The sequence below is a fragment of the Nicotiana sylvestris genome, chromosome 4, assembly GCF_000393655.2.
Source record: "Nicotiana sylvestris chromosome 4, ASM39365v2, whole genome shotgun sequence".
NCBI classification, from domain to species: domain Eukaryota; kingdom Viridiplantae; phylum Streptophyta; class Magnoliopsida; order Solanales; family Solanaceae; genus Nicotiana; species Nicotiana sylvestris.
Window position 1 is genome coordinate 25,492,953 of NC_091060.1, and position 13,102 is coordinate 25,506,054.

Genomic DNA, 13,102 nt, shown 5'->3' on the forward strand with positions numbered 1-13,102 from the left:
TCCTCAAAATAGCATTTTTATATGTATTTATACCAAGTAGGGTCGGGCCTAGACGAAACACCCTTTCCTTCGAAATAGGACTCTAGCTTTGTAAAATTTATACAAGCGCACCGCATGGGGCGACGCACCATGCGGTGTGCTTGTGTGGAAGTTCAGAGAGCTGATTCTGATGTGCTGCATGAAATTTCCACAGGCGCGCGCCGCACCATGCGCTGCGGTAGTGGGAATTCGCAAAAATGCAAAGCATGATAGTTGTAGCTCTTTCAAATAGCTTTCCAACGATATATTGTGTAGCCCAAACGGAGTTCTGAGCGAAAAGTTATGTATATTTTACTAGACAATGTATTGTATGCCCGCTCGATTCTCCGTTTCATTCTTAACTATCATCCGTTGATCCCCGAACACGATCCCGGCTTGATTTCTTGGTATTTTACTCAGACTTCAAAGCTCCAAATCACTTGAATTCATTCCATAATATCTATAGCTCGGAATCAAGGCGTAAAATACACAATTAGTGAAGAACACTAGCGATTAAAGCTCAAACTCAATTAAAGTGCAGTAAATTAGAGTGTAATAATTGGCTAAAATACGCAATTATATCCTATTATCAATACTCCCTCTGTCCAAATTTATATAGTGGCATTTGCCTAAATACATAGTTTAAGAAAAAAAGACTTTTAAAAGTTGTGGTCCGAAACAAGCTATAGGCATTTGTGTGTCTATAAATTATCTCGTTAACGATAGAATTAGAAGTTTAAAGTTAATAAATAAGGAAGTATGACATTATTTTTTGGGACAGACCAAAAAGAAAAATATGCCACGGATGGAGGGAGAAACAATAATGTGAACTTAGAAAACTTAAAGTCTGTGATGTAGAGCTCTGGTTAGACTACTTGTTTGTCTGTTGTTATTCTTAGTGGTTAAACCTTGTTAAGCGCAAAGAGCCATTGTTGTGTTGCCACTTAAAATATTTTATTGGTCAGAGAACATTAACAAAAGAGACTTATCTCCAATGTGTATGCCTTTTGGAAAGGCTATATTAGATATAGATATGCAGTTAATGGTCATCTTGACATGACCCCAGTTGTGAAGTATGTTTGTATGAACACCTGTTAAATGCAATATTTTTTGGCTACTAATCTGGAGAGCCACCCACTTCCTGTCAGTGTTGGCTGTTTCACGTAGAAGACAGAATGTTCAAGTTTGTTTGTCACTCGCCCACGGAAAGATTACAACTATAGCTAATATTCTTGCTATTTTATAACGTAGGACACGCAAAAGTATTGCATTTCTATATCATTTGGTGTATACACGATAGATTGTGAACTCAAATTGTTCTGGCAGTCCTTCCTTATCCAAGATTGCTATGCTAGCTAGACATGAGAAATACCTAGTTTCATAGACTTAGCAAGTGCACAAATATATCTTGTAGCTAAGTTTCTTGACGACTTTATCAGCTATTGTCTTCCTCTTTTTGATGTTATCTCACATTTTCTAACTTTCTACCATAATTTGTAAATAGCATGCATAAGATCAGTTGGTTTTATAGCAAGAAGGCCAAAGATAGATGTCTCTACCCAGTCACGGACAAACGAAGTTAAAACCAGCGAGAATGAGTAAGAAAAACGGAAATCTCTAAGTTAAAACCAAGTAATAGTCAGCAAATTAAAAGGAATGCATATAAAGAAAGTACAAAAAAAATTGTAATGGAGGAAAAAACTTGAGTGAGCTCTTATAAATTTGTGCCTCCTGGGAAACGAACCTGCGTACATGCCCAATTATGCACCTTCAAATTAGGCTTCCAACCAAAGCACCCATCGAATGTTTTGAGCAAGGGGTGCTATTGACTTCATATATATAATTTATAAAAATTTCATATATAATGTTACGCGGCGCCTTCCTGAGATTCCTTGGAAGGGCGACGTAAGGCTAAGCAACTGATGTCAGTGCAGTTGCTGTCCGCCAACTGAGGTCCCCTCCGTACGCTAGACTAGATTGTCAGTGCCGTACGGGAAAACCAATGTCAAGAGAAATTGAGAGAACAGGAATGAGAATTGAGAATGAAAGAAAGCTTGATTGCATTAATGAAAGCTATTACAGAAAGGAAATGCGGTGTCGAGGGGGAGAGACACCAGTACAGAGAATTGTTTGCTTGCTAGAAAGTTTTGATTGTTTGGTCCCCCTTAATAATGCTTAAAAAAAATAATCCAAAGCTACAAGACTAGACTTGATTAAGCTAGAGAAACATAATGAAATTACATGGAATAAAACTACTCTATATTTACAATGAAAAAGACTTAGTTTGCTATAAGGCAGAAAACATGGCCGTTGTCGGCAGCATAGTCTTTGGCATCAGGATCTGCGCGCGCGGCATTGTCTGCGCGCGCGGCGCTGTTGGCATCTGCCTGCGGTTGGGCGCTGGCGAGGGATATCGGTGGGGCGACAGAGGCACATGCGCGCTTGTCACTTGGCGCGACCAAGACCACGGGGCCGTCCGTGGCGCTAGGCATTGGAAGGCTTGCTAGGACGCCACGGGGCGCGCCCAAGGGGTCATGGGGCACGGCTGGAAAGCCGCCCATGACATTCTCCCCCACCTGAGTTGGCGACGTCCTCGGCGCCTTACTTGCAAGATAATCTTCAATTAGGCTCTTGTAGGCTTTGAGGTTTGTTCCCCTCTCCCAAGTGTTCTCCTCTGTATCACAGCCCTGCCATTTCACCAAGAACTCCTGGTGATCTTTCCTTGAGGCATGAATCACTCTATCATCAAGGATAGCTTCAACACGCCTTTTCCCGGTTGAATTGGGCCCTCGAATACTGGGTATTGTGAGCTGGCTCCTTGAAGGATCCTCTGTATCTTCCCGAAAAGGTTTCAGGAGGCTGACATGAAAAACAGGATGAATTTTCCACCAAGCTGGGGTATCCACCCGGTATGCAACTTTCCCAATACGCCTTTCAATGGACAAGGGTCCAATATATTTTTGCAATAAGCGAGGGTCATGGACCCCTGCAAATAAGTAACGTTTTGGAATTTTGACCATCACTTTGTCTCCTACTTGGTATTCAACAAAGCGACGATTCTGATCAGCATGCCTCTTCATCCGCTTTTGAGCCTTGACAAGATAGCTCCGCACTATCTCCAAATTTTGCTTCCACTCTTTAGAGAAGCTAGCAGCTCGAGGAGATTTAGACATATTTGGTGCATTGACGGTGTGTGGGAGTAGCGGTTGCTGTCCGGTAACAATTTCAAAAGCGCTTTTGTTTGTACTAGAGCTCTTTTGTGAATTGAAACACAGTTGAGCAGCATCCAGAAGCTTCACCCAATTCTTCTGCGATCCGGTTACAAAATGACGCAAATATTCCTCCAACATACCATTGAACCGCTCCGTCTGGCCATCAGATTGCGGATGAAAACTTGAGCTGTGATTCAGCTTCGACCCAAGACACTTAAAGAGTTGGGTCCAAAAGTTGCTAGTGAAGCGTGAGTCACGATCACTAACAATATCTTTGGGTAGGCCCCAATATTTGACGACATGAGAGAAGAAGAGTCGAGCTGTATCTTCTGCTGATATATATTGTGGGGCAGCAATAAAGGTAGCATATTTGGAAAACCGATCTACCACAACCAAGATAGTTGTTAGATCTCCGACCTTGGGCAATCCGGTGATGAAATCCAGGGAAACACTTTCCCAAGGTCTCTTTGGGACAGCTAGTGGTTCCAAAAGTCCCGCCTGTGTTAAGCGGTCTGACTTGTCCTTCTGGCATACTAGACAAGTCTTCACATACTGAGCAACGTCATCGGCCATTTGAGGCCAATAATATGCACGGCGAAGTAACGCCATGGTGCGTTCTTCACCGGGATGGCCGGCCCACAGAGTATCATGACATTCCGCTAGAAGAGTCCTTCGTAGATCTCCTCCTTTAGGAACATAAAGTCGGTTCCCTTTCACTTTCAGAAAACCATCTTCCATGTAGAACTGGCGAGTCTTGCCTTGTCCTACCAAATCAACCAAATACTGTGAAGCAGGATCTCTGATGAGTAGATCTTGTATCTGGTCCTTGATGGAGGTGGCTACCTCGCTCCCCCTTAGGGTGGCGAGTAAGCACACTGATGCTAGATCAGCTCTCCGACTGAGCGCATCAGCAACATGATTGGTCTTCCCACTTCGGTATTCCAGGTTGAAGTGGAATTCAGCTAGGAGTTCCTGCCACCTGGCCTGTCGACCATTCAACTTCGGCTGGGTCATGAAATGGCTAACAGCTGTGTTGTCTGTCTTGACCACGAACGGGGTTCCCAGCAGATAGTGCCTCCAGAGGCGCAAGCAGTGGACGACAGCCAATAATTCTTTCTCATGGGCGGCATAGCGCCGCTCTGCATCTTTTAGCTTCCGGCTCTCGTACGCCACAGGATGCCCTTCTTGTAGCAAGACGCCACCGAGGGCATAGTCAGATGCATCTGTTTGTACTTCGAATGGCTTGGCCAGATCAGGAAGGGCCAAGACGGGGCTACTAGACATAGCCGCTTTCAATGCGTTAAAGGCCTCCGCTCGCTTGGGTCCCCATTCCCAAGGCGTGATCTTCTTGAGGAGTTCTGTCAATGGTACTGCAATGAGGGAGTAGTTTTTCACGAATCGCCGATAGAAATTGCATAGACCAAGGAACGCCCTCAAGGCGTGGATATCCTTAGGTGGCGGCCAATCTGTGATTGCCTGAATCTTCTGCTGGTCCATCTTGATCCGCCCTTCCCCAATGACATGTCCGAGGAAGTCAATTTGCTTTTGAGCAAAGGAGCACTTAGATAGCTTCGCATATAGTTCATGCTCCCGCAATCGAGCTAGGACCTTCCGCAAGTGCATCAGGTGTTCCTCCAATGTTTTGCTATATACCACAATGTCATCCAAGTAGACCACCACGAATTCATCAATGTACTCCCGGAAGACTTGGTTCATCAAAGTGCAAAATGTAGCTGGGGCGTTAGTCAAGCCGAATGGCATAACTAGGAAATCGTACGACCCATATCTTGTCACACAGGTCGTCTTGTGCTCATCACCCTCTGCAATCCGAACTTGCCAATAACCTGTCTTCAGGTCTATTTTGGTGAACACTGTCGCACCACCCAGTCTATCGAACAAGTCTGCCATTAACGGAATAGGGTACTTGTTCTTCACAGTAATTTTGTTTAGAGCCCGATAGTCCACACAGAGTCGTAGACTACCATCATGTTTCTTTTGGAATAGCACAGGGGACCCGTATGGGGATTTGGAGGGCACGATAATCCCTGTGTCTAGCATTTCCGTCAATTGTCTCCGAAGTTCGGTGAGTTCGGGTTGTGACATTCTGTAAGGCGCCCGGGCAGGTGGCTTCGCGCCCGGCACCAGCTCAATTTCATGATCCACAGTGCGCCTAGGCGGTAGTCGCTTTGGCATGTCTTGTGGCATGACATCTTCAAACTCTAGTAGTAGCTCCTTCACGGGTTCAGGAATGGGACCCGAGGAGCATTCTACATCTTCGATGCAGAGGGTTGCCAGGAACGTAGGTTCGTTTCTTTTGACCCCCTTCTTCAACTGCAAGGCCGAGATGTTTTCAACGGCCATCTTCATGGGCATGCACGGGATAACGCAGGGCTTGGCCCCGTTTGCTCCCATCATCAGTAACATGTCAGCATACGGTACAGGCATGGTGTTGGTTTGCCTCAGGAATTCCAATCCAACTATCAACTCGAAGTCATCTATGATCACCACGCGCAAGTTGAATTTTCCTTCGTAAGGGCCAAGCTTCATCGGTACTTCTTTGGCTATTCCACCCACTGGCTGGGGAGGTGAGTTGATAGCCTTGACACGGCCTCTACCTTTCCCTACGACTAGACCAAGGCGCTCCACCTGAGTCGAGGCTAAGTAGTTGTGGGTAGCACCCGTGTCTACCATGGCCCGAATGGGCTTGCCATTCACCTTCATCTCAACGAACATTAAGGTCCTCTCGTGCTTAAGAGGAGTCTCATCATCCGCCTTCTTTTTCCCTTTCTTGGTGACGGGACATGGGTCCTTCTTCTTACGGATACCAGCACTAGTCTCTGCTAATGCCTCAGAAATGGAGCCAACAATTGCATTGAAGGCACCTACGGGTTCAGTCTGATCCGCATCGTCTGAATCGTCATCTGTCCCATCATCAAAAGTCTGATGGGCATTCATCTGTGCATGTGGGCACTCATTGTTCCAATGTGGTCCGCCACAATGACGGCACCCTGAAGGAGGCTTCCTCCCCCGATCATTGTTGTTAGATGCAGCACTGTTGCTGCCTGTGGAGGGAGCCTTAGGTTTGGTTGAGTTCCGATCTCCCCCACTTCTGCTAGGGCCACCATTGCTAGACTGGCCCCCTTTGAATCCCGCTCGGGTAGGCGGTTGAGGCCTATCCTTCCGAGCTTCCATTTGATAGTCCCCAAGGCATTCAGCTGCTTGGATCGCCTTGGGCAGGGTATCTACCCGTTGCCTTTGTAGCTCCATACGGGCATAAGGTTTCAGCCCTTCTAGGAAAGTGAAGAGCTTGTCTTTGTCCCCCATGTCGCGTATGCTTAGCATGAGCGCGGAGAATTCCCGCACGTAGTCCCGCACAGATTTGGTCTGACGGAGCTCCCGTAGCTTTCTCCTTGAATTGTATTCAACATTCTCGGGGAAGAATTGTAGGCGGATGGCTGCCTTCAGTTCTGCCCATGTTTCGAGAGCATCTTCACCGGCCTTGATAGCTTCGTATTTCACCCGCCACCAGAGTTTAGCATCACCCTGAAGATACATGGCAGCAGTTGCTACCTTCTTGGCTTCTTCTAGGCCCCCAACAGCATCAAAATATTGTTCGACATCAAAAATGAAGTTCTCCACTTCCTTGGCATTCCTAGCTCCACTGTATGGCTTTGGCTCAGGAATTTTCAATTTTTGTGTCGCGGAGGTGGGGTTTGCAGCGCCCCCGACCTGGTTTCCACCGCCTCGCAGTAGGCCCTGTAAAGCAGCATTGACAACATTGAGCTTGTCTGTCAAGTCGTCAATAGTTTGTTGCATGGCAGTCACCCTATCTGCCTCTTGTGCCCTGTAAGCTAAATCCTCGGCACGCTCCTGTTGGAGTCCCTCGAATTTGCCAAAAATTTCGGCTGCCTCTGTGGCTGCCGTTTGCCGATCTCCCTCGGAGTCACGACTGATGTTTTCTATGTCAACTTCGGCCTGGAGCACCCTGCGGTCCAGGTCATCCAACCTTTGCCCTAGGCTGGTTCTTAGTTCAGGCACCGTATCCATGATGGGCAGTAATCCGTCAACCGTCTGTTCAAGGGCCGCAATGCGGTCCCCATGATTCACCATGGTCAGAAATGGTGGTAATGGCAATGCGTTCCCTCGTCCGATGTCGAGCCTAGGCTCTGATACCAACTGTTACGCGGCGCCTTCCTGAGATTCCTTGGAAGGGCGACGTAAGGCTAAGCAACTGATGTCAGTGCAGTTGCTGTCCGCCAACTGAGGTCCCCTCCGTACGCTAGACTAGATTGTCAGTGCCGTACGGGAAAACCAATGTCAAGAGAAATTGAGAGAACAGGAATGAGAATTGAGAATGAAAGAAAGCTTGATTGCATTAATGAAAGCTATTACAGAAAGGAAATGCGGTGTCGAGGGGGAGAGACACCAGTACAGAGAATTGTTTGCTTGCTAGAAAGTTTTGATTGTTTGGTCCCCCTTAATAATGCTTAAAAAAAATAATCCAAAGCTACAAGACTAGACTTGATTAAGCTAGAGAAACATAATGAAATTACATGGAATAAAACTACTCTATATTTACAATGAAAAAGACTTAGTTTGCTATAAGGCAGAAAACATGGCCGTTGTCGGCAGCATAGTCTTTGGCATCAGGATCTGCGCGCGCGGCATTGTCTGCGCGCGCGGCGCTGTTGGCATCTGCCTGCGGTTGGGCGCTGGCGAGGGATATCGGTGGGGCGACAGAGGCACATGCGCGCTTGTCACTTGGCGCGACCAAGACCACGGGGCCGTCCGTGGCGCTAGGCATTGGAAGGCTTGCTAGGACGCCACGGGGCGCGCCCAAGGGGTCATGGGGCACGGCTGGAAAGCCGCCCATGACATTCTCCCCCACCTGAGTTGGCGACGTCCTCGGCGCCTTACTTGCAAGATAATCTTCAATTAGGCTCTTGTAGGCTTTGAGGTTTGTTCCCCTCTCCCAAGTGTTCTCCTCTGTATCACAGCCCTGCCATTTCACCAAGAACTCCTGGTGATCTTTCCTTGAGGCATGAATCACTCTATCATCAAGGATAGCTTCAACACGCCTCTTCCCGGTTGAATTGGGCCCTCGAATACTGGGTATTGTGAGCTGGCTCCTTGAAGGATCCTCTGTATCTTCCCGAAAAGGTTTCAGGAGGCTGACATGAAAAACAGGATGAATTTTCCACCAAGCTGGGGTATCCACCCGGTATGCAACTTTCCCAATACGCCTTTCAATGGACAAGGGTCCAATATATTTTTGCAATAAGCGAGGGTCATGGACCCCTGCAAATAAGTAACGTTTTGGAATTTTGACCATCACTTTGTCTCCTACTTGGTATTCAACAAAGCGACGATTCTGATCAGCATGCCTCTTCATCCGCTTTTGAGCCTTGACAAGATAGCTCCGCACTATCTCCAAATTTTGCTTCCACTCTTTAGAGAAGCTAGCAGCTCGAGGAGATTTAGACATATTTGGTGCATTGACGGTGTGTGGGAGTAGCGGTTGCTGTCCGGTAACAATTTCAAAAGCGCTTTTGTTTGTACTAGAGCTCTTTTGTGAATTGAAACACAGTTGAGCAGCATCCAGAAGCTAGCTACTTCTTTGTCCTCTCCTATCATATTCCGAATGATTCCTTTCTGGCGAAGCAAATTCACATCTTTCTCCGAGTCAATAAGATAATCCATAAAAATTGCAAAATCACTAAAATATCTAGGACGTACATGAGATGAATGTTGCTCATACGCTATCAGATTCCGTAGGAGAGTCTCCGTACTATCAGTGACTTTAAAACTAGGAATTTTCATTAACCCATTCTCAAATTTGATATCAAATAAACTTGTGTTATCTTCACAGTTTTCTTCCTCCAAGTAATCATAAATATATCCGACTTTTACGAAGCTAACTCCAGCTTCAGAAAGCTCTGTTGCATTTGGCATGACGTTATGCCCCGTTACGTGGTCCTTATCTATTGGCTTATCTTTTGACCTAATTATTTGCAAAGGATTACAACATAAGCTCTTATTGCAATAATGTTCCATTTCCAAACTAGGATTCTCATGGGTTAGGCTAGTACTTTTAATCTCAGAAGGATGACATGACATGTGTACAACTTGAAGTAAATGTTTGATTTCTACGGCAATATCATTACCTTCACTCTCAAAATAGGATGCAGGGGCCATCTTTGGTAATAAAGGTAAAAAGAACCACTTCACCATTTTTGTGAATGATATTTCATCTTCCTCATTCATAGTCATGTGATGAAGCTTAGCGAGGACAAAGAAAGGAAGTTGGTTTTCTACTAACAGCAGATCTCGACATACTTGATTAATTATGCAATTTATGGCTATAATCGGTCCTTCTCCTTCTGGACACATTCCACACCACTCTCGAATGAGTTCAACTAGAAAACAACCATCAAGTAACAATATTTTTGAAAAATTACCAACAATATCACGTTCAAGGTTCTCTATATCGTCATAACACTTTAATGCTTCATCCTCCAATTCTCTAATGCAACTTTCCACATCAATTTCCTCTTTCCTACGGAGGAACCGTTGTAGATACAATAGTTTGTACTTTTCCATGGATCGAAGTTCGGGATTGTGTTTGTGGTAAGGACCAATAGAGATCAACTTTGGCTTATAAGCATCTGGATTTGATCCACGTAACCCCACACTTACTTTGAATATGGTGGTGGATCTCATAGCCGAATTCATGTCCAAATCCTCATATATTTCATCTAAGATTTTATTTGCAGGCTTATTGACTTGATCTTGACCATTTGTTTCCTTGTTCTCGATTATATCATCCAGTTTCTTCCCTTCTTCTATCTGTAATTAATGGAAAAGAGTTCATAGTTTTTTTTTTTCGTTTTGAGAAACTAACACGCTGAATTCCAATTCTTTTAAATCCTATTGTAGTAATATTTATATATACTTATTATTTTCTATAAATTCTACTCCCTCCATTTATTTTTAGTTGTCCATTTTGATTTTGCACTCCTTTTAAGAAAAGTAAATGAAATATGTATTTTAAAATTCTATCCATAATATTAATAGCATTTTAAAAAGTCTTGGGGAATAAATAGTTAATGATAAAGGTAAAATAGAAAAGAAAATTGTCTTTCTCTTAATTGTTAAAGATGAACAAGTAAAAGTAAAATATATTTTTAAAATAGTGAACAAGTAAAAGTAAACAAGGAAGTAACAAGTAATTATAGGGAAGGTATACAAAAACGAATAGTGAATCGTAATGAAGTTTTAAACATCATTAGTGGAAACCAAAAGAGTAAAAGGAAAATTAATAAAACAACTGAATCTTAATAAAGAAACTTGACGTTATTATTTATGCTTTTAATGACTTAATATATATATATATATATATATATATATATATTTTAAAAAATTATAATTATTAACAAGTGATACACGAGTGACTATTCATGTTTGTTACCTTGTTTCCTTTTGTACAAAAATACAATAAATAAACCGAAAGTTTGTGTTGAGAAAGAGAGAGACCTCATCTTTTGTTGCTTGACGAAGCAGTGGAGTTTGGTGATCAATTGGGGTAATCTCAATAGAGTGTGCCATCCCTCTTTAATTATTTTCTTGAACTTTATAATTCCTACAAGCAACAGATATCGGTATAAAATGGTATGGCATAAAAGTTGAAAAGAAAAGACAAAAAAATAAAAAATGAAATCTCGTATTATTTCTTCTTATGAACTGTTAGAAATTCTATTTCTTAGATTGAACAAACTAATTTGTTCTACAGAATATTTTTTTTAAAAATATCAGGAAGGGTGCACTTTTTAAGTAATTGAAAATACATAAGATCCATGTCTCATAATCTATGTACACTGTTCATTTTATATCATCCTAAAATAATGGCAATTTGAGGGAGTCGTAGACATTTCCTTGAGGGAGTAATAAAACATTTCTTTGAGAAAAAAAAAGAAGGAGAAACTGCCTTAAATATGCTATAGAGTGATAATTTTAAAAAGTGGATATGAGTCAAATTCAACCCTAAAAGCTAGCTTATGAGGTGAGAATTATCCAAGATCATTTAAGAAGACCAAGTTATCGTATCCTACCCGATTTGGGGCATTTAAATATGAAATGATTAAAATTGCAATAGTACACCTTGTGCTTGGCATAAAATGACAAATAAAGGGCAGTCTCGCACACTAAGTTCGTGCTAGAATGACAGAATGATAATGTAGAAGTTAATTACCTCTTTGGTTTGACTATTTATATATTCAAAATGGACTGATTGGAGTGTACTTAAGCTACCTCTTGCAGAAATACAAGATAAGACTGAGTACAATAGATCTTATGATTTGGTCCTTCTTCGAACCCTGCGCACAGCGGGAGCTTAGTACACCGGGCTGTCCTCTCTACTTGACGATGAAGGATATGATGAGAGAGGGGGTGCTGGAAATATAGTGGAAGAGGAATGAATTTTTAAACGGAAAATACATTAGTCTATGAGAAAATGATGTCGAAACTGAAAAGATTTTAGTACTATATATAGATTTTCTTTTGTGTGATTGTAGGGTTTACCTATATTACTAACGTGTGATAACATCAATCTGAGAAAAATATCATAGAATAAAATAAAGCTACAAGTATCATAGAATAAAATATAATGACATTAACTGTAAGAAAAGTATCATAGAATAAAGTTTTAACCAGATAGGTTTCAAGCTACCATATAATATTAATTCTTGGATTTCATATCAAGTTCAGTTCAGCAGAAGAACACTAAAATTTTCCTTCTTTACAAAAGGCTTATATAATACCTCATCCTCCTTCCTGCAATGAATCTTCCAAAACCAGACAGACAAGTAATTATCTGTATTCCTAAATAATAAAAAAAATATATATCTACTTTAATAAGCTTGAGGCTACAGACTAATGATACATCAAATTTTCTTGTAAATGAAGTAAATTCACCTAAAAGTGGGATTGATAAAACCAGTGTCTTTTTAATTAAAGTACGAACCGGAAGAAAGAGTCGGACTCCTGCAGGTCTAATACTAGTGGAGGTACAATTTTTACCGAAAGCATTCAAAAAAATAAAAAAGTAAACACACAAAGAAGGTAAGAGGATCCATCATCTTTTATATATATATATATATATATATCACTGCATATGATCGAGTGTTCAACCTAGCTTCTTTTTGGCCAAAAGGGATTTTGTTGTTATTTGGTAAAAGTGTTTATTCCTAAAGTTAAGGTGTTTGAAAATTTTTAGAAGGAAAAAAAAGTGCTCTTGTGAGTACACAGACTAACAGCTTTTTAGAAGCAAGAAAAGTAGTTTCTTTCCGAGAGCATATTTTTTAAAAAAACTTTTGAGAAAAATATACTTGACTCATTTTTTAAGAGCTTGGTCAAACACTAATTACTGCTTAAAATTGCTTTTTAAATTTATTAGTCAAACATAATCTACTTCTCACCAACAAAATTGAAAAAAACACTTTTCAAAATAAGGTGATACTAACAAAATCATTGCTACAATTTGATGTATATAGTTACTAGCTTCCCGGGCACAAAGAGGGAATGGAAGGAGTGGGTATAATAACAACGTTAATCTTGTCAATCACTATATCTTCCAATGGATAATGTTTAGTCAGCATACAACAGTTCAAATCCAATTAGGACACAGTAACTTTCTGGCATAAATAAAGAGAGGAAGAGTGTTCGAAAAGGTATACTATATAACAACGTTAATCTTGTCCATCATTATCTAAATATAATGGATAACATTACTCAGCATTCAATAACTTGTATACAACGTGTATATATATTATATATACACGTTACGCTAACAGTCTTAACACAATAAGAATCCACAA

At 41.9% G+C, this 13,102-nt stretch overlaps 1 protein-coding gene across 1 annotated transcript; it reads right to left on the bottom strand.

Annotated features, from left to right (window-relative positions):
- Window positions 1-972: 972 nt before the first annotated feature.
- Window positions 973-11,744, bottom strand: LOC104229033 (UPF0481 protein At3g47200-like). Its single transcript, XM_070172641.1, has 6 exons — window positions 11,538-11,744; window positions 10,764-10,869; window positions 8,790-10,076; window positions 6,870-6,986; window positions 6,050-6,185; window positions 973-1,172 (listed from the first exon to the last, which is right to left on the bottom strand). The coding sequence occupies exons 2-6, from the start codon at window positions 10,833-10,835 to the stop codon at window positions 973-975; spliced, it is 1,812 nt and encodes a 603-aa protein (XP_070028742.1). The 5' UTR covers window positions 10,836-10,869; window positions 11,538-11,744.
- Between the last annotated feature and the right edge of the window lie 1,358 nt (window positions 11,745-13,102).

Coding starts and splice junctions, on each gene's coding strand:
- LOC104229033 (XM_070172641.1), bottom strand. CDS start 10,835: ATGGCACACTCTATTGAGATTACCCCAATTGATCACCAAACTCCACTG. Junction 10,077..10,763: donor GTCAAGCAACAAAAGATGAG/GTCTCTCTCTTT, acceptor CATTAATTACAG/ATAGAAGAAGGGAAGAAACT. Junction 6,186..6,869: donor GAGCTAGGAATGCCAAGGAA/GTGGAGAACTTC, acceptor CCACATGCACAG/ATGAATGCCCATCAGACTTT.